General features: G+C 41.7%; 1 protein-coding gene across 2 annotated transcripts in view; it reads left to right on the forward strand.

Annotated features, from left to right (window-relative positions):
• ECT2L (epithelial cell transforming 2 like) overlaps window positions 1–25,928 on the forward strand; it is a 105,630-nt gene that overhangs the window by 74,907 nt on the left and 4,795 nt on the right. For both annotated transcript variants that reach the window (XM_063666654.1, XM_054492686.2), the window contains 7 exons: window positions 3,040–3,126; window positions 7,503–7,717; window positions 9,272–9,419; window positions 12,047–12,120; window positions 12,216–12,372; window positions 13,393–13,458; window positions 15,473–15,561. In XM_063666654.1, the coding sequence (XP_063522724.1) occupies window positions 3,040–3,126; window positions 7,503–7,717; window positions 9,272–9,419; window positions 12,047–12,120; window positions 12,216–12,372; window positions 13,393–13,458; window positions 15,473–15,561 (836 nt within the window). The remainder of the gene's footprint in view (window positions 1–3,039; window positions 3,127–7,502; window positions 7,718–9,271; window positions 9,420–12,046; window positions 12,121–12,215; window positions 12,373–13,392; window positions 13,459–15,472; window positions 15,562–25,928) is intronic.

The following is a 25,928-nucleotide window of genomic DNA, read 5'->3' on the forward strand; positions in this document are numbered from 1 at the left end:
GTTTATTTTTAAAACTGGATATTCATTCAGAAGCCTCAGGAGACAAAGGAGGGGAAAATGAAAGTTTCTCTGAGATAATTGCTTTAAAGACCCTTCCAGCCGGGCGCAGTGGCTCATGCCTGTAATCCCGGCACTTTGGGAGGCTGAGGTGGGTGGATTACCTGAGGTCAGGAGTTCGAGACCAGTCTGGCCAACATGGTAAAACCTTGTCCCTGCTAAAAGCACAAAAATTAGCTGGGCGTGGTGGCAGGCGCCTATAATCCCAGCTACTCAGGAGGCTGAGGCAGGAGAATCCCTTGAACCTGGGAGGCAGAGGTTGCAGTGAGCCAAGATTACAGCACTGCACTCCAGCCTGGGTGACAAGAGCAAGACTCCATCTCAAAAACAAACAAACAAACAAACAAAAAACCCTCCCAGAGGGGCTTTTGTAATATGGATTATCTGTCAAATCTAGGACTGTGTGTGCATGTGTGTCCATCCATGTATCTATCCATCCAACCACCTACCTACCTACCTACCTATCATTCTGCTGCCCAATCATTATTTGCTCCTGGTTTTTGTCTGCCTATAATGTTTACACTGATACCATGCAACCATGGTGATGGCTGGCAGCCAGAATTACAGTTGTTCCTGAACTCTATCTGTCATTTTCACAACTATTTCTGGCCCCTTATCCAGGCAGCTGAGTGTTTGCTGGCAGAAGCATCAGCAATGACTAAGAATGTCTCTGGAAAATAGTGTCTGCCTATGCCCCATCCTAGGGAAAAATCCCTAACATGTTCTGTGAGCTTTTTTTTAATGGTCTTCCTTATATGTCCTGGAGAGCCAAGGCAGAGACCCACCAACCCAAAATGATAGTTGTCTTATAAATGTGCACAGTTTCTGCCATGTTACTTCCTCTGAATTCATCCAAAAAAACTAAGTAAAAGATGGCACTGGAATCTAAAATTAAGCTGTAAAAATTCTGGCAACTAAACATATAATATAAAATGAGTGAACTTGCCAATTTTAGGTTCAAACAAAATTACTATGCCAAATCAATGTCCTATCCACAAGGAAAAAATTATATTTAAAAAAGTAAGTTGCTGCTGAGCTGGAATGTGAAACAAAGCCCAATTATAAGCGAGCAGGTTCTAAAATAGCCAAGGTGGTCTGGGGGAGGTCCATGATGACACCTGAATTTTAATACATAAATTTTCATGTGAGCCTGTACAGTCAGGTGATCTCCCAGAGAAAGATGGCTCCCTTATCTGTGAGATCCACAATACAATTGTGTGCTGTTTGGGTTATCCTAATCTTGGCCCAACCTGAGAGTTTTTGTTTTTGTTTTTTGAGACAGCCTCACTCCATCACCCACGCTGGAGTGCAAGATACTGGCTGGGCACAGTGGCTCATGCCTGTAATCCCATCCCTTTGGGATCCCAAGGCAGGAGGATCACTTGAATTTGAGACCAGCCTGGGCAACATAGTGAGACCTTGTCTCTAAAAAAAAAATGAACAAAATCAGCCAGGCATGGTGGCACATGCCTGTAGTCCCAGCTACTTGGGAGGCTGAGGTGGGAGATCAATTGAGCTTGGGAGGTCGAGGCTGCAGTGAGGCAATATTGCACCACTGCACTCCAGCATGGGTGAAAGAGTGAGACCCTGTCTCAAAACAAAACAAAAACAAGTAGATCTCCTCCCCCGGCCCCAAGCCATAAGTATGGATACATGCCAGGCTGGTATGAGACAGCCACAAGTGCAGAGGACAAAAGAAATCATGAGAAGACTCCCTGGAGCAGACAGGAAGCACTCAGGCTCAGGTGGGACCTCCTGCCATCTGGGACTGAGCTAGCTGGCTGCAGCTTTGCAGACCAGGGTTCTTCTGCAGAGGCTCAGGCTGCCAGAGCAATGTGGCATCTCCAAAATAAAAATTCACTTTTGCCTCAGCAGAGTAAGGTAAAAGGAGCCTTAGTTACAAATTGAAGTTATTCTTCCAGCCTCATCCCTGGACATCCAAGAGTTGCCATTGGTAGTTTTGTCTTTGATGAGGAAGGCAGCAATAAAGACCATTGACCATCACCATCCCTCAACATAAACACAGGACCACTGCTCTGTTGCTAGGGTGGACCCTGGGGTGCTGCACGCAGCAGGGGTGGGGGTGGAGGGCTTTAAAAAAATGTGCTAAGTTTTAGGGAGGCCACAGCAAGAATAGTTAAGAAGGTAAAGTGAAGAAAGAATAAGCCTTATTTAAATGTGCAGGTCTAGAAAGGTATGTGAACGGTTTATGACACATTTTCACTTGGTGGCAAAAAAAGGAGTGAGTTTTGTGAGCTTTTCCTTCTGGATCTTAAAAATAAAAATAACCTATTTGCCCTCAACTGAGAAGGAACAGAGCAGAGCTGAGGCAGAAGCCTGTTACCTGGCCAGGCTCGGTGACTCATGTCTGTAATCCCAGCACTTTGGGAGGCCAAGGCGGGCAGATTACCTGAGGTCAGGAGTTCCAGACCAGACTGGCCAACGTGATGAAATCCCATCTCTACTAAAAATACAAAAATTAGTGGGGCATGGTAGTGGGCTCTGTAAGCCTGCTACTCAGGAGGTTGAGGCAGGAGAATCGCTTGAACCTGGGAGGCGGAGGTTGCAGTGAGCCGAGATTGTGCCATTGCGCTCCAGCCTGGGTGACAGAGTGAGACTCCGTCTCAAGAAAAAGAAAAGAAAAAAAAGGAAGCCTGTTACCCAGGAATGTGTGTGAGTTTCTAAGCCCAGGAGAAGCCCCAGCCCAGCATCACTCCCCTGGCTCCCAGGGAAGAGGGAGCTACACTGGATTTAGTTCTCAAGTATTATGTAGTTCAAAGGAAGCAAAGACTATTTTTAAAAAACATAAAATTGAATTTAAGAGTGGCATCCCATTTGCAAGCACTTAACTCATTGTGTGTAGGGATCACTGAGGTTGGGGCTGAAGACAGAGGCTTCTGAGGGCCTCCTGCGGGCACAGTACTGAGTTTTCAGAGATGCCAAGACCTGCCTCCAATAACCAAGTTTCCATTCAATCTTCAGGAAAGAAATGTTGTTGAAGACAATTCTTGGGACACAAAGTCCAGGCTCAGCAAAAATGATTTAAATTTTGAAGCACTGATTAATCTGGTAAGCTATTATATAATGTAACTTTACCATTGGTTTTGCTTCTGATAGTGAAATTTCAGCCTTTATTCTGGTTAGTTCTTCGTTTTCCTTGAAAATTTCCCTTTGGGGGAATTAAAAAAAAAAAAACCTCCAAAATTATTAGAGAGAATTCAGCTGGCAGACTTTTTTTTTCAAATAAGCCCCGGACTGAAAAGAAGTTGAGCCAGAAGGATAGCAGTGTAACATCTTGGAGCAAAACAAATCTGTATGTTACTCCCTGACTTTCCTTTATGATACTAGGATGTCTTTTAAAGAAATGGCACATGGACAAAGGCTCACAGTTTCTAATTAATCTACCAACTTACAGTCTGACTTCAAAAGTTGAGTCTAATGAACACAATGTCTAGGGCTCCGTCTTTCTGTGTCAAAGGTAAAGTGTGGAGGAAGCTGCAGCCTCAGCAGGGGCCAGTCCCGTCCTGTGTAACCCACGGCATGGGCACGCTGTTTTGTTTTCTTCAACACACAAACACACAAACACACTTCATTCTCAGAATCCTATGAAGGACACATCCCTAGCCACATTTTATAGATAAAGAACTAGAGTTAAGAAAAGTTACATGGGGGAAAAAAAGTCAAATGACTTCCCTAAGGACAGACAATTAGGCAAGAAAAATCTTAACTCCTGCAGCCCTGAGCTCAGACCTGGGGCTCTTTCCCAGCCTGCAGACAGTGCAGGCAGTGGAGCCCCAGGACATGGATGCCCACTTGCCCCAAACCCATCCCTAGGAACACCCAGGAGGAGCATGTTCCATAGAGCAGTGGATATGAGGGTATCTCATCTGACTATTGGTAATAATACCTGATAGTGGTTTCAAGATAACAACACAAGGTTTGACAATGAAAACCTTAGTTCAAAATGATTATAAATGTTGGATAACTCCAGTATTTAAAAATATATACATACAGAAATACACATATAATATTAAAAAAAATATGGACTGTAAGCCAACTGCCAAGTGGGATGCAGATGTATTTTTTACCTCATTAGATATGTCTAAATAGGTATTCTATACGGACCATGTGTTTGGAAAATAAACAAGAAGAGTTTGGCAGCTCATGCTTGTAATCCCAGCACTTTGGGAGGCCAAGGCAGGTGCATCGCTTAAGCAGAGGAGTTTGCGACCAGCCTGGGCAACATAGAAAAACCCTGCCTCTACAAAAAAATTACAAAAATTAGCCTGTTATGGTGGCTACTCTGGTGGCTGAGGCAGGAGGATCACTTGAGCTCGGGAGGTCCAGGCTGCAGTGAGCCATGATTGCACTACTGTACTTCAGCCTGGGTGACAGAGGGAGACCCTGCTCAAAATAAAAAATTTAAAAAAAGAAGAGTGTGTTTATAATATTTCAAATACAGTGAGTTCTCTTATTTTTCTCTTATTTTTACATTATAATTCTAGTTAATGAAATGATGGTTAACTCATCTTGGTGAAGATCACATAGCATTACACATTTTTTCATTTTAAACAAGACACTTATTTAAACAACAGGGTGTTTGACTTGAAGGAAAAACTATCTGGGAATCATTTTTATCAACTAATGGATCCTCACTTAAAGACAGATTGCCCTACATATAAGAGGTATGTACGAAAACGTTATAAAATGTGCCCTTCATGTTACAATGATAAATGAAAAACATTAGAATTCTCCAACTGAACAAGGTATGCAAGGATTTAGATACATATATACACACACACACACATATATATACATATATTGCTGTTGTTAAAACAATGAAAGCAAAATAACAGATTGGAATATAAAGATAACTGCTGAATGAGCATGCCATGAAGGGAGAAAGGAGGTTTTTTGTTTTTTTTTTGTTTTTTTTTGTTTTTGAGATGGAGTCTCGCTCTGTTGCCCAGGCTGGAGTGCGGTGGCATGACCTCGGCTCACTGCAACCTCTGCCTCCCAGGTTCCAGTGATTCTACTGCCTCAGCCCCCTGAGTAGCTGGGATTACAGGCATGTGCTACTACGCCTGGCTAATTTTTGTATTTTTAGTAGAGACAGAGTTTTGCCGAGTTGGTCAGGCTGGTCTCGAACTCCTGAGCTCAAGTGATCCACCCGCCTCAGCCTCCCAAAGTGCTGAGATTACAGGCATGAGCCACCGCACGTGGCCAAGGAGGTCTTTTCACAGAAGCATTTTTCCCCTTCTCATCTCCATTGATGTTGATGGTATACTATTAGCCACTAATACGTTAGCCATACCATTAGCCACTAATTTTTTTAAAAATGCTTGTGCATATTCATCAGTTACCTTATGTACAATAAAGGAATGGGGAAGGAAATGAAAGAATAGAGCAAACTATACTGTAATAGTTAGGACGTAGTGGAACCAGCAGTTTTTTAGTGGAGAATGCGGTCTTGGTCTGTAAGAATAGCCTCTGGCGTAAAGCAGCAAGTTCTCTTTTTACTGGATCCCTCCTGCCTGCTGCTGAAACACATCAATTGTATCTTTAACCTCCATTTCCAACTCTGCAGGTGTGCCTGTTTCATTGATTGGCCATCTGACAAACTGGAATCTGATCCGCTTCATTGACAAGCCTTGCTATTCACAATAGGCTTTCATTAGTTGACTAAGTGGTGTATGCCTGTTAATCCTAAATTGCACCAAGGAACCATCCTGCCCACTACCCTAAAATTAATATGAGCAGTTCTGACCCTTCCTTGAGCTTTCTGTTCACCATACTGAGTGCTGGCGTCACCTCAGGTCCGCACTGAATGAGAACACAAGCAGCAGCAGGAGTGGCAGAAGCAGTATTGTCATATTTTATTGGGGGCAGTGTGGGTATACTTAGAGCTGGAGGGAAAATAATAATTCTAGGCTCAAATTGAAGGACATTATGTTTTTGAAATTTAGATATTATAAATTTTCTGGTATAAAGATGCTCATTTTATAGCTTTTGAAATATACAGATAAAAGAAAAACATTATCTAGTACCAGCAATAAAAATTAATTTCTCTTTCCATATAAACATAGCACACACAACATCAGGGTATGGAATTTCTTTAGGCCAGTGTATGATTTTCACCTCTGCATTAAAAAATAAAACAAGAGGCTGGGCAAGGTGGCTCACGCCTGTAATCCCAGCACTTTGGGAGGCTGAGGTGGGTGGATCATGAGGTCAAGAGATCGAGAACATTCTGGCCAACATGGTGAAACCCCGTCTCTACTAAAAATACAAAAATTAGCTGGGCATGGTGGCATGCACCTGTAGTCCAAGCTACTTGGGAGGCTGAGGCAGGAGAATCGCTTGAACCCGGGAGGCGGGAGGTTGCAGTGAGCTGAGATCATGCCACTGCACTCCAGCCTGGACAAGAGAGTGAGACCCCATATCAAAAGAAATAAAATAAAATAAATACATAAAACAAGAGTTGGAAACATAACATAGCACATCTGGCAACCTGGCTAGCCAGGAGAGATGGGCTCATAGCTCCAAGTCTATCCTTAATACTGAAGTTAGATCCTTAATACTGAAAGAAGAGCATATGCTTCAGATTTTTCCTATGTCAGCTGGGGAAGCAAATTAGCTAATGATGAAAAGGTATCTTCACCGTTCATGCTGCTGCAATAGAATACCTGAGACTGGGTAATTTACAAAGAACAGAAATTCTTTATGGAGGCTGGGAAGTCTAAGATCAAGATGCTAACATCTGTCAAGGGCCTTCTCTTGGAGTGCTCACATGGTGGAAGGCAAGAGAGGACCAACTCCCTTTGTCAAGCCCCTTTCTAAGGGCACCTGATCCCATTCATGAAGGAGGAGTCCTCATGACCCAGTCATCTTTTCATGGCTCTACTTCTTAATACTGTCACATTGGCTACACCTGAATTTTGGAAGGGACACATTCAAACTGTAGCAGAGGGCTAGCTCATTTCAGTTCTTCTGTTTGCAGGATAATCAATAAAACACTACTTGGAAAAAGAAATAGGAAAACAAACAAGAGTAGACAAGCCAAAGGCTTCCTCACTAGACTGTAACCTCCATGAAGACAGGACTCTGTCTTGTTCTCATCATTACATGGCCAGCACCAGCATAAGACACCTAATATGGATTTGGATGGACAGATGGATAAAAATAAGTTTCAAACTGCCTTCCTTTAGATCCAAGATTAAAAGTCCCTTCTCTACTTGGCCATCAGGCTGGCCTGATATGAGAGGCTCTTTGGTGATACTGGGGACAAGTGATGGACAGCGGGGTCCTCCATAGTCCCCGTGAAGTCCCCTTCAACCTGAACAGCAAAAACCAGCAAGGGGGGTCTCCGTGTAGCTGCCTGACTGCTCAGCAATTCTACTTCTCCATCTCCGTCACTGACTAGAGTTCTTAACACTTCTCTACAGGAGAGAATACTCCAGAAGGACTCAGCAGAAAAGCGAGCTAGAGTTGTCAGGGAACTCTTACAGAGTGAGAGAAAATACGTGCAGATGCTGGAAATTGTGAGAAATGTTTATGTTGCACCACTGAAAGCAGCATTGTCATCAAACAGAGCGATTCTGAGTGCTGCCAATATCCAGATCATTTTCTCTGATATTCTACAGATTTTAAGTCTCAACAGGTAAACCCTGAATATGTATTTTTTAAAATATTCATTGTGCACTGAGAAGAGCCCATGCTTTATTGTTTCAAAAGCAGTATGGAGGTGCAATGATGCTCTGCCCCTCTTAGGGACCCTGATTATAGCAGCGAGATCCTCATCACATTACCTACTGGGCTGCAACCAGTAGTGATTCCCAAGGACACCCCTTCCCCCGTTCATAGCCATAGTGCAAGGAGCAGCATTCAGGACCTAGGCATTTTGTAACCCAGTGGTCCCCAACCTTTTTGGCACCAGGAACCAGTTTCATGGAAGACAATATTTACACAGACCAGGGGCGGGGGAAATGGTTTCAGGATGATTCAAGCGCATTACAGTTATTGTGCACTTTATTTCTATTATTATTACATTGTAATATATAATAAAATAATTATACAACTCACCATAATGTAAACCAGTGGGAGCCCTGAGCTTGTTTTCCTGCAACTAGATTGTCCCATCTTGCGGTGATGGGAGACAGGGACAGATCATCAGGCATTAGATTCTCATAAGGAGCATGCAACCTAGCTCCTTCGAATGTGCAGTTCACCATAGTGTTTGCACTCCTATGAGAATCTAATGCCACTGCTGATCTGGAGCTCAGGTAGTAATGCAAGCAACGGGGAGCGGTTGTAAATATCAGTGAAGCTTCACTCACTCAACCCCCACTCACCTCCTGCTATGCAGCCTGGTTCCTAACAGGCCACAGACTGGTACCTATCCATGGCCTGGGGGTTGGGAACCCTTGCTGTAACCAATAGACTGTCCATGCAAAAGATAGCAGGAAGGAGGAGAGCCATATGCTCGTTCCTAATCAGCAATGTTCAGTTAAGCAATGGGAAAAAACCAGAAGGATTTAACGGGATTAAGCCACCAGGACACTTAGCTTAGAAAGCCCAAGGCTGGGGGTCAGTTTAATAACAACATATTTTCAAGTGCATAACATGAGAGAGAAAAGTGATCATTTCTGCCTGTGGTAAAGGAGGGCAACCTGAGTATGTCCTTCCCTGACGGTAACTCTCTGGGTAACTTGGAACAAGTTCTTTCCTCTCAATGGGCCCCAGCTCCTACAGTGAAGAGGTTGAACTAGGCCTCTTCCACTGTTCAAAGCCTCTGATGGATGAATGAGGGATTTTCTTAGAGCTCTGGGGAAATGGGCTAAGTAGAGGCTATGGCATTCAGCTGTTGAAGACAGTGGAGCACTCTCTTCTAAAAATTGTAAGAACTTTCACCCATCTGCCTATCTGGAGGCAAGAGACTAGGACATTAGGCGGCAGCTGTATCGTGGCCATTGTGTGGTTCTGACTCAAGGAACTGAGGTGAAGAGGTGGGATTCCACCCCGGCCAACCTACTCCTTCACGTCCCACTTCCTTTCCTGTCAAATCTGCACTTCTCTGTGTTAAGAAGAAATGACTTGACCAAAACCCTACCGTAAAGGACTAGGGTGAAAATGCCCATGCTGATGACAATGGATATTTGGGTTTGTAAGTTATCACAAGTGAATAGTTCATGCTTATGCTCTTCTCATACCACAGGCAGTTTCTAGATAACCTGAGAGACAGACTGCAGGAATGGGGCCCAACTCACTGTGTGGGAGAAATAGTCATGAAGTTTGGAAGCCAGTTGAACACATATACCAATTTCTTCAACAATTACCCTGTCATTCTGAAAACTATTGAGAAGGTAAATGAGTTTCAATTCCATCATTCTATGAGACCTGAGCTAGAAAGGAAGTTACATGTGGAACCCAAAAGACCAGCGTTAATAAGAAAGGCTTCTCTGCTCTTAGCTCCCAGCTCTCTTCCCATACTGTGACCTCTGAGGACAGGAACCCCGACTTAGGGGCTAGCACAATATTTGACACCCAGCATTGCCAGGAACTGGTTTTTAAACTGAACTCATCCTCATGCAAATGGCCAGGCTTTCACCTGCCCCAGATACCCTCAGCTTACAGGAAAATGCTCCACAATTGAGCTTGGAATCCACTCTGCTACTACAATCCTGTGTATCCTTGACAAGTTCACTCTCTCATGTAGAAAATAAATTAATCATCCATGTCTTTCTTGGAAGAACAATCAATTTATGAAATGTCACTATTAAGTAAGGAATGTCTTGGTCTTAACATTTCCTAGAGAGTAAATTATTAACAGTTTTTCCTGTTGCAATTTCTGCCATTATTTAATCTGAGCAGGAATATCCAATTCCCTCATGTACCACTTGCTGCTCTTGTGGGGATACCTTCTGATGGGAATAACATCCCTCTTTCTTCCCTCCTCAATTGGTATCGAAAGCCTAGAAAAGGCTACCTTGTCACATGGCAGCACACTTCGGCCAGAGTCCACTGTGACCACTTGTCTTCACCGAGGCCCTGCAGGAAAGGCCTGTGGGCTGGGAGGCCTCTGGAGGGCTCCTGCCCTTGGACAGCTTCCTTTGTAGTATTCCTTCTACCCCACCCAGGGAGTTTAGTCACTGCTAGACAACTTGATGATTCAAAAGTTACATAAATAAGGTAGTTTCATAGAACTGACCTTGGAGACAAGAATTGGAGCAAAGTATCACATGGTATCAGGAACACACTGGTGCCTAAATTTTTTTAGCTATAGATAATGATGCCTAGTTCACTAGGCCCAGTGTGTGCACACAAGTAAGTACTTAGCTTAAATGTTAGTTATTTGGTTGTGGGGTTTGTTTTGAGACAGGGTCTCCCTCTGTCACCTAGGCTGGAGTGCAGTGGCATGATTACAGCTCACTGCAGCCTCAACTTCCCCAGGCTCAGGTGATCCTCCCACCTCAGCCTACCAGGTATCTAGGACTACAGGCATGTGCCACCACACCTGGCTAATTTTTTTGTATTTTTTGTGGAGACGGGGTTTCACCATGTTGTCCAGGCTGGTCTTAAACTCCTGGGCTCAAGCAATCCACCCAACTCTGTCTCCCAAAGAGCTGGGATTACAGGTGTGGGCCACCATGCCAGCCAATGTTAGCTATTAATATGATTGAAATCCATGAATATTTCACTTGGTCTTAGCTGAAAGTCCAATAATGAAATCAGTGAATATTTGATTTCTATAAGTTAGCACTGCCGACATCTTTTAGGCATGGAAAAGGAGGTAACTTCACGGGTGCTCTAATAGTGATAAATAAATACATTTTAAAACAGATATTAAGGCTCGGTGCGGTGGCTCACGCCTGTAATCCCAGCACTTTGGGAGGCCTAGGCAGGTAGATCACCTGAGGTCAGGAGTTCAAGACCAGCCTGGACAACATGGCAAAACCCCGTCTCTACTAAAAATACAAAAATTAGCCAGGCATGGTGGCGGGCACCTGTAACCCCAGCTACTTGGGAGGCTGAGGCAGGAGAATCGCTTGAACCCGGGAGGCAGAGGTTGCAGTGAGCCAAGATTATGCCACTCTACTCCAGCCTGGGTGACAGACCAAGACTCTGTCTCAAAAAAACAAAAAACGAAAAAAATATATTAAGTACAGTAGAACACCTGTATAATAAATATTACTATGGAAAACATAATTAACAGAAGTATTAAAGGTGAATACCATTGATAGTCAAGATCTTACTATACTGAAATAACATTTACTGTGTGACAGCCACTTTATGGATAGGATTTTTTTTTCCCACACCACAAGCATTAGTGATGATATCCATGTTACAGATGAGAAAACTGAGGCTCAGAAAAGTTAAGTAATTTGACAAGGTTATATATTTGATTTATTGTAATTCAAATCCAGGCCCACCTGGTTGCAAAGTACATTCTTATTTGTCTATACTGATTAAGTTCAATGAATAGGGTCAGGCCTATGTATAATTAACACACATTCTTTTTTTTTTTTTTTTTTTTGAGACAGAGTCTCGCTCTGTTGCCCAGGCCGGAGTGCAGTGGCACGATCTTGGATCACTGCAAGCTCCGCCTCACAAGTTCACACCATTCTTCTGCCTCAGCCTCCCGAGTAGCTAGGACTACAGGTGCCTGCCACCACGCCTGGCTAATTTTTTGTATTTTTAGTAGAGACGGGGTTTCACCGTGTTAGACAGGATGGTTTCAATCTCCTGACCTCGTGATCCGCCTGCTTTGGCCTCCCAAAGTGCTGGAATTACAGGCATGAGCCACAGCGCCCAGCCAACACACATTCTTAACATATTAGGAAAACACCAATGGCACTACTAATAGTCTAATTGGTTACACATAGATGTTGCCCTTTTGCTTAAGGCATTCCATAGATCATGCTTGCTCAGTGGAACAGTGGACTTTACAACTATCTCATAAAGTTTTGACAATATAATCCTCACCTTTTAGTGCAGAGAAATGATACCAGCATTCCGAACTTTCCTGAAGAGGCATGATAAGACCATTGTTACCAAAATGCTGAGGTATGTTCTGAGGGAGAGCACAGCAGGGGTCCCCCCCAGAGAGGGCATTCCTGGGCCTTCAGAGACCAGAGCTCCCTTCTCTATGCCTCATACAGCCTGCCAGAGCTGCTGCTGTACCCATCCCGAAGATTTGAAGAATACCTTAATCTTCTCTACGCTGTCAGGCTTCATACCCCTGCAGAGCACGTTGACCGTGGGGACTTGACCACTGCAATTGACCAAATCAAAAAATATAAAGGTTATATAGATCAGGTTGGTTGCCGATAAGAATCTATGTCCTTTAAACATGTTACAATGCCTTTGTGGTACTCCTACTCAAAGATCCTGAGACACCTTATCTTCTTGTGGGGTTCTTCGCTTTAAAGTCTTTCATCCTTTTAATACTAAATCAATAGTGTGTTCAGTGATTTCTAACACTAAGGGCATCTATTCTAAGCCAAGTAGCATGAGACAATGTTTTCAGATATTTGTACAAATATAATAAAATTTTTATGAAAGTTTGAAGAATGAAGTATTTGGACTGATTTTTTACACAACTAAAAGGCAAAAAAAAGCAAAATCCTTTGTTTCTGAAAGTACTTTCAATGCATTAATTAGCTTTCCTGCCTCAGTGAGTACAATGGTCGTCATAATTATTCTCTGAAGAAGTAATTAAGCACCTTGGAGTACAGTACTATCATTCTGAAAATACTATCATTATATAGTGCATATTGTAAACAGGCATCTGGGCTGAATATAAACTGCTAACACGTTTTTCCATGCAGATACTTTTTTGCATCCAGTTTTGCCACTTGCCTTTGTTTTAAAACATTGGGTACAGAAAATTGAAATTTTTTTTTTCTTTCCTTTTTTGAGACAGGGTCTGGCTCTGTCACCAAGGCTTGAGTGTAGTGGTGCGATCTCGGCTCACTGCAACCTCTGCCTCCCTGATTCAAGCAATCCTCCCACCTCAGCCTCTTGAGTAGCTGGGACCACAGGCAGACGCCACCATGCTTGGCTTTTTTTCATGTGTGTAGAGACGAGGTTTCACCATGTTGCCCAGGCTGGTCTTCAACTCCCGAGCTCAAGCTATCCACCCACCTCAGCCTCCCAAAGTGCTGGGATTATAGACGAAAGTCACTGCACCCGGCCCAAAAATCTGAAACTTTCTATTATAACATATGAAAATACCAAGCCCTGTATCAAGTGCCATAAAATATTTTAATCTATTTCTTTTATGAATAAAAAGTCACAATTTTAGTTTGCCTAAAAGTACTTTTTTTCCCCCCCTAGATGAAGCAAAACATCAGTATGAAGGATCATCTGTCAGATATACAGAGAATCATCTGGGGATGCCCTGTATGTATTCTTAGGAACTTGCTGTATCTCCTGCTCATGAATACAACCTCCAGTCATTTGCAAAAGGAGACCTACAGATCCCAAGGCAGCTAGTATTTGTGGAATGCCTGCTACGTGCCAGGCACTGCCATGCTTCCCCATTTCACATCCTTGTTACCTGCAAGGTTGCTCTATAAGAAGGGGCACAAGTGAGCTTGTCCCTATCCCGTAACTTTTCGGCAGTCTTTGCTCCTTTATTGGTATTACTGTGATCACGATGCCCTTTGAGGAAAGGGGCCATGTATTCTACTTGTTTTCTTTTCTTTTTTTTAGTTTTTTTTTTTTGAGACCGAGTCTCGCACTGTCGCCCAGGCTGGAGTGCAGTGGCACAATCTCAGCTCACTGCAAGCTCCACCTCACGGGTTCACACCATTCTCCTTCCCCAGCGTCCCTAGTAGCTGGGACTACAGGTGTCCACCACCATGCCCAGCTAATTTTTTGTATTTTTAGTAGAGATGGGGTTTCACCATGTTAGCCAGGATAGTCTTGATCTCCTGACCTCGTGATCCGCCCGCCTCAGCCTCCCAGTGCTGGGATTACAGGCATGAGCCACTGCGCCCAGCCATGTTCTACTTGTTTTCTATCTCCCTGCATATGATACCTGGTGCAGGATTCTGCACCCTGACGGTGTCTGAAAAAGCTTTAGAAGGCCTCTGTTAGCGACCTGTTAACCTACAGAATTTCATCTGGCCCCACCCTCCCTTATCTTTTACAGTTTTCCTGACATCCTTATAATCATACCACACAGATCCACTCACAATTCTCTAATGTTAACCTCTTTTCACATATTTGTGCTTTGCACATACCCTTTCTTCTCTGAAATTGCTTTTCTTTCCTATTTCACTGGATAAACCCCTATTCATTCTATAAAAATCTAGTTCAATCATCATATCCTTTGCAAAGTTTCCCCAGCATTTCCAGCTGTGAGCGGCTTCTTTGTAGGGATTTTGCATCCTGAACATCCCTGTTACATTTTACTGCAATCCTTTATTCATGAAACTGGGAGCTCCATCATGTGTGAGCTATGATTTACTTGCCTTCTCATGTCTGGCACATAGGAGGAGCTCAGGATGTGAGTTATGTTGAATTAAAGTATCAATTGATTAGAAATGTTATTTTTATTTAATCAAATTGGAGAAGCAAGATGAAGTTGTTATGTCATAATTTTGGTCTGGACATTTTGTAGGGAAAGATAAGGATGATTGGATTGCAAAGATCCAAATTCTTGAAACTCACAGAGTCTACAAAACTCTCTCTGGATCACTGTTCACACCAAGAGCTCATCCCCATGACTAGATCAATATAAAGGCTTGACTTCTTACTCCATACCAATTCATTCACTTCTTTTTCTTTTTTTTTTTTTTTGAGATGGAGTCTCACTTTGTTGCCCACGCTGGAGTGCAGTGGCACGATCTCGGCTCACTGCAACCTCTGCCTCCAGGGTTCAAGCAATTCTACTGCCTCCCAAGTAGCTAGGACTACTGGCATGCACCACCATGCCTGGCTAATTTTTTTGTATTTTTAGTAGAGACAGGGTTTCACCATGTTGGCCAGGCTGGTCTCCAACTCCCGATCTCAGGTGATCCACCCACCTCGGCCTTCCAAAGTGCTGGGATTACAGGCATGAGCCACCGTGCCCAGCCTACTTCTTTTTCTTAATAGCTACCTTCTTATCCCCCAACCCCCAACTTTGTTTTTGAAATTAGGAAAGCACTTATAAATAAAACTATCATGTCAGTAGTTTTAAAACTTTGACAAAAATTACTTTTTTCCCCTTATATATAGTTTTCTTTGTCAATACTGTGGTCTTTCTAAGAAAACCTGTTTCATAAACAGTGAAAACATTCATTTTTTCATACTTGAACTGTGTTTTAGTTAACATTTGCATATTCTGGGATATAAAATGGTTTGCAGTAGTAAGTTTTTTATTTAAAAAAATTTATATGTACTTCTAATTTTGTTTTTGATTTTATAGACTATATCAGAAGTAAACAGATATCTGATTAGGGTACAAGATGTAGCCCAACTTCATTGCTGTGATGAAGAAATAAGTTTCTCTTTAAGGTAAACAATAGTTAACTATCCTAAGGCTGTGGACACCTTCCAAGCAGGTGACTGTCTTACTCATCCTGTAGCTCCAGCGTTCAGTACAATGTCTGACACAGTAGGTTTGAAACGAATCTATGCATTGGACTGAAAAGTTACAGACGACTCCCTCTGAGATAGTGTAGGGTATTTTATCACCATGTTCGCATTCCAGCCAGCTACTGGATAGAATGGGAGAAATAAACTGTCCCTGCCAGGACCACAAACTCCACATAAGCAGGCATTCTAAAGGTTGGTCACTTTTCTTTTCTTTTTCTTTTTTTTTTGAGACGGAGTCTCACTGCCGCCCAGGCTGGAGTGCAGTGGCGCAATCTCGGCTCACTGCAACCTCCGCCTCCAAGCTATTCTCCTGCGTCAGCCTCCCAAGTAGCTGAGATCACAGGCACCCGCCACCATGCACAGCTAATTTTTGTATTTTTAGTAGTGATGGGGTTTCACCATGTTGGCCAGGTTGATCTGAAACTCTTGATCTCCAGTGGTCCACCTGCCTCGGCCTCCCAAAGTGCTGGGATTACAGACATGAGCCACTGCACCCGGCCACTTTTCTACTTAGCTAAGCTCCAAGTGTTGTGGGATTTTCACACCAATGATCTGCTCAAATGTAAGAAAGAGAGGACCAATTTATTATCCTCAGATAGTTATTGAGGTCAGTTTTTAAAAAGACCTTACGCTATTTAGTTTGCACAATGTTCAGAGTAGCGTAAGAAAAAAAGATGGAAGGATGCTAATTTTTATAAATTAGTATCCCCTTTACTCCCTTAGAACAACGATGGGCAAACTTTTCTGTAAAGGTTCACGTAGTAAATATTTCAGATTTTGCTGGCCAAATGATATCTGTGGCAACTACCCAACTTTGCTATTGTAAAACAAAAGCAGCTCTATCAATGACACAACACATAACAAGTAATACACTATTCATAAACAGTACAAGATATAAATGAACAAACATGATTATGTTCCAATTAAACTTCATATACAAAAACAGGTGTGGGCCATAGTGTGGTGATCTCTGCTTTAGAAAACTGTTCATCAAACTATGAATAAAATAGAAATAAAATAAATAACAAAATAATTAATAGAATCAAATAAAATTCTATTCTCAAACATTCTTCCTTTCTTTACATAAGTTTGATTTTCAGTATTAATGACAGTGATTCAGCAAACAGCAACCAAAGGGCAGGGAATTAACTCCTTTAATTTGTTAAACTCCAATAAATGTAATAAAAATTGATGTTATTTCAATGAGTATTTCAACAAATGTTCCTCAAAGACACAGGGTAGCAGGGTAAGTGGAAGAAATCAGTCCCCTCACCTCCATCCTTACCTAGACTAGATCTTAAATGAAAATCAAATCACACAATATGTCACTTTTCTCATTGTCATGACATTTTTGTTTTCTTTGATCTTTTTTTTTTTTTGGTCAGTAGCAATAGCAAAGAGCTACAATGATGGAAAGAAACTAGCTACCAAACCAGCAATTCTAAACACACTGGTTTGGTAGAAGACATTCTATGATGATTCCGTTTTTGAATATTAGATTATTCTACATTCATGTATTCCTTCTCAAACACTCTTCCTTTCTTTACATAAGTTTGATTTTCTATATCATTTTCCTTCTCTCTGCAGAACTTCTTTTAACATTTATTAATGTTCTACTAAGGTCAATGAATACTCTCAAATTTTTTGTGTGTAAAAAAATTATTGCTTGAGGGAAATTTTGCTGGATACAGAATTCTAGGTTGGTGGTTTCTTCTTTTAACACTTTCCTTATTTCATTCCACACTCTTCTTACATGGTTTCTGAAGAGAAGTCGAGTGTAATTTTTATCCTTGTTCCTCTATAGGTAATAGAAACCAACAATAAAATTCTAAGTCTCCCAACCAAGTGAATGGACTCCTCCTCTCGGCCAAGGGGATTCCAAAGTAAACCTGAAAAATGAGTTCAGGCCATGATAGGAAGGGGGGATTGGATATGCCTCATTATACTCTCCTCCCTTAAGAATTCAGGCACAACTGACCAAAATTAACATTGAAACAGAGATCTTAAGACTGATAAAATGAACTCCTTGTAGAAATAAGACACCAAATTCTAACCCAACTCTAGTATAGTATCACATGGCAGATAGCAGACCCTAGAATCAATCATAGTTTACCTCAAAATATATTTATTTGACATATTTTGAAATGGCCCTGCAAAGTCATCTCTTTTGGGGAAAATCTCCATTTTGTAGAGAATCTCCTCTTTCCAGGTCTTTTCCTGATCCAGGAGAGATTCAGCTAAGAGTATGCTATCTTTTAAGGTCTGATAAGAGACATTTACCATCTATTCTCCCTGAAGACTGCTACCTGGAGGCTTCATCTACATAAGAACACTGGTCTCCACAATCTCTTATCTAAAGCCAGACACTCCTTTCTACTGATTCCAGATCTTTAGATAATAACTCTTTCAACCAACTGCCAATCAAAAAACCTTTTGAATCCCCCCATGACCTGGAAGCCCTTAATTCAAGTTGTCCTATCTTTCTGGATCAAACGAATGTATACCTTACATGTATTGATTGATGTTTGCCTGTAACTTCTGTCCCCCTAAAATGTATAAAATCAAGCTGTAACCCAACCATCTTGGGCACATTTTCTCAGGACTTCTTGAGACTGTGACTCAGGCCCTGGTCACCCATATTTGGCTCAGAATAAATCTCTTTATTTTACAGAGTTTGACTCTTTGTTGACAGTAAGGTGGGTTTTTGTTTTTGTATTCTCTGAAATGATGATTTTCTCTTTTATTTTCTACATCTGAATGTATTATGCCTAGATGTAGATTTTTTTTTTAATCCTGTTTTGTGTTCTCTAAGCTTCTTGGACCTATGGCTTGCTGTCAATAATTTTGTAAAATCTCCAATCATTATTACTCCAGATATTTCTTCTGTCTCTCTTCATCCAGTATTCCCGTTATGCATATGATTTGCCTTTTGTAACTGTCCCTATTACTTGGATATTCTGTTCTTTCCCCTGGTGGTCCCTATCCGCTACCCCTACTTTGTCCCTGGTCTTTTTTCTCTTTGCTTTCCAGCTTGATAAGCTTCTGTTGACATATCTTCAAGCTCACTGATTCTTTCCTCAGCTGTGTCCAGTGTATTAATGACCCCACCAAAGGCATTCATTTCTGTTATATTTATTTCTGGTATTACCTTTTCTTTCTTAGAGTTTTGGTCTCTCTTTTTACATTACCTGTCTGTTCTTGCATGTTGTCTACTTTTTCCATTAAAGCCTTTAACATATTAATCATATTTAAGTTTCTGCTCTGATAATTCCAAAATCTCTACTATATCTGAGCCTAGTTTTGATGCTTGCCCTGTCTCTTCAGTCTGTGTATTTTGCCTCTTAGTACTCCTTATAATTTTTTTTTTTTAAACGGAGTGTCACTCTGTCACCCAGGCTGGAGTGCAGTGGTGCAATCTAGGCTCACTGCAGCCTCTGCCTCCTGGGTTCCAGCAATTCTCCTGCCTCAGGCTTCTGGGTAGCTGGGATTACAGGCACGTGCCACCAAGTCTGGCTAATTTTTGTATTTTTAGTAGAGATGGGGGTTCACCACGTTGGCTAGGCTGGTCTTGAACTCCTGACCTTAGGTGATCTGCCCACCTCGGCTTCTCAAAGTGCTAGGATTAAAGGAGTGAGCCACCATGCCCAGCCAGCACCCCTTATAATTTTTTGTTGAATAGCAGACATGATGTGTCAGGTAAAAGGAACTAAACAGGCCTTCAGTGTGAAGTTTTATGTTTATCTGGCTGGGAGTTAGGTCATATTTACTGTTTGTTGCAGCTTGGCATCAGAGGCTACAGTTTTCTCCAGTGTCCTTTTCTCTCCCAATCATCTTTGGGTTTCCTTAGAGACCCCTTCTTAAATAGGGTCTGAGCCTTGCAGTTATTTTAGCTGTAATCCCATTATTATACCAGAGTCCTACTGCTGTGGTAGTTAAGATGTCAGGAGAAGAAACATTCTATAGTTCTGTGATCAATTTTCAGTCTTTTAATGAGTCTGTTACTTCTGGACTGTGACCTTCACAAGTGCTTCTCAGTTTTTGGTTTGGTTTTTTTTTTTTTTTTCCCCACCTCTAACATGAGACAGTAAGGTTAGAGGTGGCTGGAGTTGGGCATTTCCCTTCTCCCAGGTTGATTAGGCACTGGTTAAGTCCCAGTTAGTTAGGTTCTAGTACAAGTTTCCCTTGAGGTCAGGCCCTTGTTAAGAACAAAATACTCTGGGCATATTTCAAAATGGTACCTTTCTTCTCTCCACCATGTAAGAAGATATATATACGTATGCATGTATCTATCTATCTATATATATCTCTATATATATCTATCTCTATATATATCTATATCTATCTATCTATCTATCTATCTATCTATCTATCTATCTATATATATATATTTTTTGAGACAGGGTCTCACTCTTTCACCCAGACTGGAATGCAGTGGCCTGAGCTTGGCTCACCGCAACCTCTGCCTCTCAGGCTCAAGGGATTCTCCCGCCTCAGCCTCCTGAGTAGCTGGGATTACAGGTGCATGCCATTACTGCTCGGCTAATTTTTGTATTTTTAGTAGAGATGGGGTTTTATACCATGTTGGCCAGGCTGGTCTCGAACTCCTGACCTCAAATGATCCACCTGCCTTGGCCTCCCAAAGTGCTGGGATTACAGGTGTGAGCCACCGCGCCCAGCCAGAATAAGGAAATTTTTATTAGCTCTTCATTGCAACAATCTGGCAGGCTCCTAGAGGCAAAACTCATACCAGTGTGTGAGCCCAGAGTTATTAAATGCTAAAGCTAGTCCACACTTTATCTCCAGTAATTAAGCCAATACCCTTCAAGCATCCCTATTCCATGCAGGCAATTTCTGTTTCTGATAAGCTTTGATTCTCTGTAGCGCCTATCATTCCAGCTTTTGGGGTGATAACTTCAATTCTATAAAGGATCGGAGAAAAGCTGTTGATTCTGAGTTCTTCAGCTACTTTTTGTTGCTGTTGTGAGGACAGAATTGACAACTTCCAAGCTCTTTCTTTTTAATTATTATTTTTTTGAGACGGAGTATCGCTCTGTTGCCAGGCTGGATGGAGTGCAGTGGCGCAATCTCAGCTCACTGCAACCTCCGCCTCCCAGGTTCAAGCGATTCTCCTGCCTCAGCCTCCCAAGTAGCTGGGACTACAGGCACGTGCCACCACACCCAGCTAAGTTTTGTATCTTTAGTAGATATGGGGTTTCACCATGTTGGCCAGGATGGTCTCGATCTCTTGACTTCGTGACCCACCTGCCTCAGCCTCCCAAAGTGCTGGGATTACAGGAGTGAGCCATCACACTCGGCCTACAACTTCCAAGCTCTTTACATGTGGACTGGAAGCTGGAGGTCTAGTTATTAGAAATTAGACTTTGGTCTTCAGTACTTGGACAAATGAGATTACTTTGAAGATTTAGGATAATCCAAAATCATTTTATGCTCTAATTGTGAGGTACATTTATATTTAAATAGGCACTACTCTGAGCTATGAGGTATGAGGTATGAAAAATTTACCAGGCCCAGAGAGACATGAGTATGGGATTTCAGTCATACCTCCCCATCCATGCTTGCCTAGGTGCAATTGTTCCTGGGCTGCCTCACCCATTATCTTCACATTACTGGAAACTGTAGACAAAGAACAATTCTAGTCAATCAATAGCTTGTACTATTTTAGTATACAATCTTGGTAACTCTGGAACTGCCTCTTCTTTTTCTTTAAATATCCACTTGTAAATGCTATTAATTGGGGTGTATATTCCTGGTAACTGAATCTATGCTCCAGGGTTGCAGTCCCCAAGCTTAGCCCAAATAAACGCTACTTACATTGATTTTGCCTCAGCTTCTTCCTTTTAGGTCAACGACACTGTCTCAGTGATTACATTTATATTATTTGCTAATAAATTTAAATGTAATTTCAAATTAATATTTGAAATTGGCTAGGTGTGGTGGCTCATTCCCATAATTCCAGCACTTTGGGAAGCTGAGGTGGGAGGATCACTTGAGGCCAGGAGTTCTAGACCAGCCTAGGCAACATAGTTAGACCCCGTCTCTACAGGGGGAAAAAAAAGTTTTGAAATTAGGTAAATGCAAACAGGCTCATATTCCAAAAGATATCACACAATACTTAGCCTGCAACCTTGTTTTCTGTCATTTTAGAAAATCACATAAAACCCAAAAAATGCCATCCCCATGATTTCTACCAGGAATTTTTACTTAGAGGAAACATACTCTGCTTGTATTTATACATACACTACCAACTCATATAAGGCTTTAGTCTTTACCACATATGTAGCTTCTCTCATTTGATAGATTTAATTACAATTACCTGATGAGGCAGGTAGGACAGGAACCACGTTATGGGTGGGCAATCTGGCTTAATTTGCTTAAAGTCATAGAATAAGTGCTGGTCTGGAATTTAGAACCAGGTCTCCCGGTGCACAGGCAGTGCTGTTTCCAGTGATTGGACCAGAAGGTAGAAAGGTGAACCAAGCCTTCCTCATAATAATCTCACTAACATAGTAACAATTACTAAACATATATGTATTTTTTTCTTTTTCTGAGACAGAATCTCGTTCTGTTGCCCAGGCTGGAGTGCAGTGGTGTGATCTCGGCTCACTGCAACCTCTGCCTCCCGGGTTCAAGCGATTCTCATGCCTCAGCCTCCCAAAACAGCTTGAAGTACAGGGGCATGCTAATTTTTTTGTATTTTTAGGAGAGATGGGGTTTCACCATGTTGGCCGGGCTCATCTTGAACTCCTGGCCTCAAGTGATCTACCCATCTTGGCCATGTGTGAGCCACTGTACCTGGCCACAAATAACAAACAATAACAAACACTGTACCTGGCCACAAATAACAAACTATGACACAAAAAGAACGAGTAAGTGTTTGCATTCTAAATGAAATCTAAAATAGAGATGAAGTCATACAGTTATTTTAAGAGCTGGGAAATTCAGAGGGCAATTTGTTCCTCTGAGGACATGGACCATTATTTTGGGTATGTTAAACTTTTAGAATATATTTTGTACCTTGGAACTTCTGTATTATCGTTTTTTTCATAAACACTGATTTTCATGTCTGTGATTTTAAACGCTGAATTTTTTATTTTATTTTATTTTTTTTCCTTAATGAGATGGGGTCTTCCCATGCTGGCCAGGCTGGTCTTGAATTCCTTGGCTCAGATGATTGTCCCAACTCGGCCTCCCAAAGTACTGGGATTACAGGCGTGAGCCACTGCACGTGGCCAAAGCTTGCTGATTTTTAAGCATGCTTTTTTTCTTCCAACGGAGTCTTGCCAAAGGTCTATTCGCCAGTGCAGGACTGGTGAATAGAGGCCTGGCCTTGTTCATCAAATAGAGCCATCCACTTCCCAGGCCAATTTTCCTCGGGGAAATATCCTATCATACTGCCAAAAAGATATACTGTAAACTTTCCTCTTAGCTTTCCCCAAAGGGATCTACAGTCACTTAGCAGGGTAACTATGCATTGGAGAAAATGTACCCAGGATTCTCAAGGATACTAGACTTTGGTCCAGAATTGACTCATTTTGGGGACCCCAAATGCCACTGTGATCCACCAGGCTAGGTGATAATCAGTTTTGACTCAGGTCAGCTCACAGTGGTGCTGATGACCTGCTGTTGTCCGTGTACTGAAACTCTCTTTTTGAGAGAGTTTCATTCTTGTTGCCCAGACTGGAGTGCAATGGTGTGATCTCGGCTCACTGCAACCTCTGCCTCTTGGGTTCAAGCGATTCTCCTGCCTCAGCTTCCCAAGTAGCTGGCACTATAGGTGTGCACCACCACACCTGGCTCATTTTTGTATTTTTAGTAGAGACGGGGTTTCACCATGTTGGCCAGGCTAGTCTTGAACTCCTGACTTTGTGATCTGCCCACCTCGGCCTCCCAAAGTGCTGGGATTACAGGTGTGAGCCACCGCACCCAGCCTAAAACTTTCTTTTAAAGTTTTATGTATTTATATAAGTTGGGTACTTCCTGCCTTTCTCTGTGTCTCTTGTGCTGGCTAATACAGTAGTTTAACAACAATAACAAAACACTTCTAGAATGGAGTTAAGTATGTACATTATAGTAGCTGTGTTCCATTTTGCTGAATCACTGAATCTATCTGCAAATAAGCAAAGAAACTCTATTCAAGTTCAGAACAAAACCCACCACTGGAATTGGTTCTGAGTGTGAGCAGAGGCAGATTTCTGAAACACTAGGAGCCACTGCAGCTGCTCCATTATGTCAATACTAAAGGTGAAATTACAGCCATATCTGCAGGCCCCACACCCGTGGGTTCAACTGAGGATGGAAAAACATTAAAAAATAAATAAATAAATAAATAAATAAACACAATTAAAAAAACAAATAAAAACCTCATACAGTATAAGTATTTACATAGTGTTTACATTGTATTAGATATCATAAGTAATCTAGAGATAACATGCAGATTATATGCAAATACCAAGCATCCTCAGATTTTGGTTTTCGCAGGAGGTCCTGGAACACATTCCCCATGGATATCAAGGGATGACTGTATCTGCTTTTGCATATTTAGAGGAACGGTTAAATTTTTAGAGTTTTTGGTGTTTGGTCTGTGGATAAACATTGTTGGAGATCTTGAGGGGCTTAATTTAGTAAATGGCTTTTGAAAAGTTTTTCTAGATAAAAATCATATATAAAATAGCCCTCTCAGAATCAGATTGAAATAATAACCTCATTGTGTGTTTCTTTCCCTCACTCATGTCCTTGGATTACAAAAGGCTCAATTCTAAGCTCAAGTTAGTGTGTCTGCTCCATCCCTTCCCTGGGCCAACCATCCACCTGGTCCAAGTAGGTCACAAAACTGGAATTCTCTTTCATTCACCTCTAATATGGCGTTGTCCCTTCCAAAGGAAAAAACTGAACATCAATTTACCAAAGCAAGTACCTCTTTGAATGCTGCTTCTTCAAAGCACTCTGTTGGCATATTTCCTGATGATTCGGATACATCAGTTTTATTACAGATTTCAAGAGTTCTCTAAACTTCTACGATAGGAGAAATAATTGTTCTTGTCATGGATATGGTAAAAACATGCTCCCTCCTCCCCCAGAAAGCAAGACCATGGTAGAATTCTTTTGCCTATTCAAAATGGCTACTCACCACAGACTGCCCATCAGAGACTTAAAATGCACCTCCTGCCTTTCTTGCTTCCTCTCTCCCTCATCCTTAGTTCTATTCATTCCTTTATTCTCAGAATAACCTATTGACTTGATCTAGAAATATTTTTTGCAAGATATCAGTAAATGTGAAGCACCCCATTCCTTCCAGCCTAAATCATAACCAAAGACAAGAAGAAAATGTTTGAAAGAAAGAGCTAGCTCTAGTGGCTGGGTGACCACTATGTTTCCATTGACCCACACACCTAAAACAACTCCTACTTCCTAACGCTGTCCAAGTAGCTGAACCTGAAACCTGGTACTCTTGGACATTTTTAAACTACCTGATCCAGTCCTTTGCCCAGTTCTTAGGCATAGCTGTAACTAACAAATGACTGAAGTGCCTTGCTCCTTAAAGTGTGGCCTGCAGATCTGTGGACTCAGCATCACCAGGGAGCTTGCCAGAAATGCAGAATTCTCAGGCCACCCTAGCTCTACTCAATCAGAATCTGCATTTTAACAAAATCACCAGGTGAATCAGAAGCAAATTAAAGCCATTACCATATAAAGTGAGTTATAAATATGAATTATAGCAGCTTTTATGAAGAACAATCTGGAGGTCTTTGATAAAAATATACACAGCAGTCCCCCCTTATCCATGAAAATACCTTTCAAGACCCCCAGTAGATGGCTGAAACCTCAGAGTACTGAGCCCTATAACATCACGTTTTTTGATATACATACATACTTATGATAAAGTTTAGTTTAAAAATTAGGTACCATAAGAGATTAACAATATTTAATAAAATAGAACAATTATAACGACGTAAAGTAATAACAGTTATGTAAAGGTTTATCTGTGGAAAGGGAAACCATAAATAAGGAGGGACTATTGTGTAGCCTTTGACAAATCCGTCCTACTCTCAGGAATTGTATCTGACAGAAGAACAAATATTAAGACTTTGTTTCTATGTAAGAAATCTGTTCGTTGCCAACATCCACAGTGGCAATAGAGAAAAAAACAAATGAAGTAAGAGAGAGAGGGAGGGAAAAAAAGGAGGGGACCCAAACCTCTAAACAAAGCAAATGTCCATCAAAGGAGAACACCCATCAATAGCGGAAGAGTTGAATAAATGGTGCAC

The sequence above is a fragment of the Pongo pygmaeus genome, chromosome 5 (genome assembly GCF_028885625.2).
Source record: "Pongo pygmaeus isolate AG05252 chromosome 5, NHGRI_mPonPyg2-v2.0_pri, whole genome shotgun sequence".
NCBI classification, from domain to species: Eukaryota; Metazoa; Chordata; class Mammalia; order Primates; family Hominidae; genus Pongo; species Pongo pygmaeus.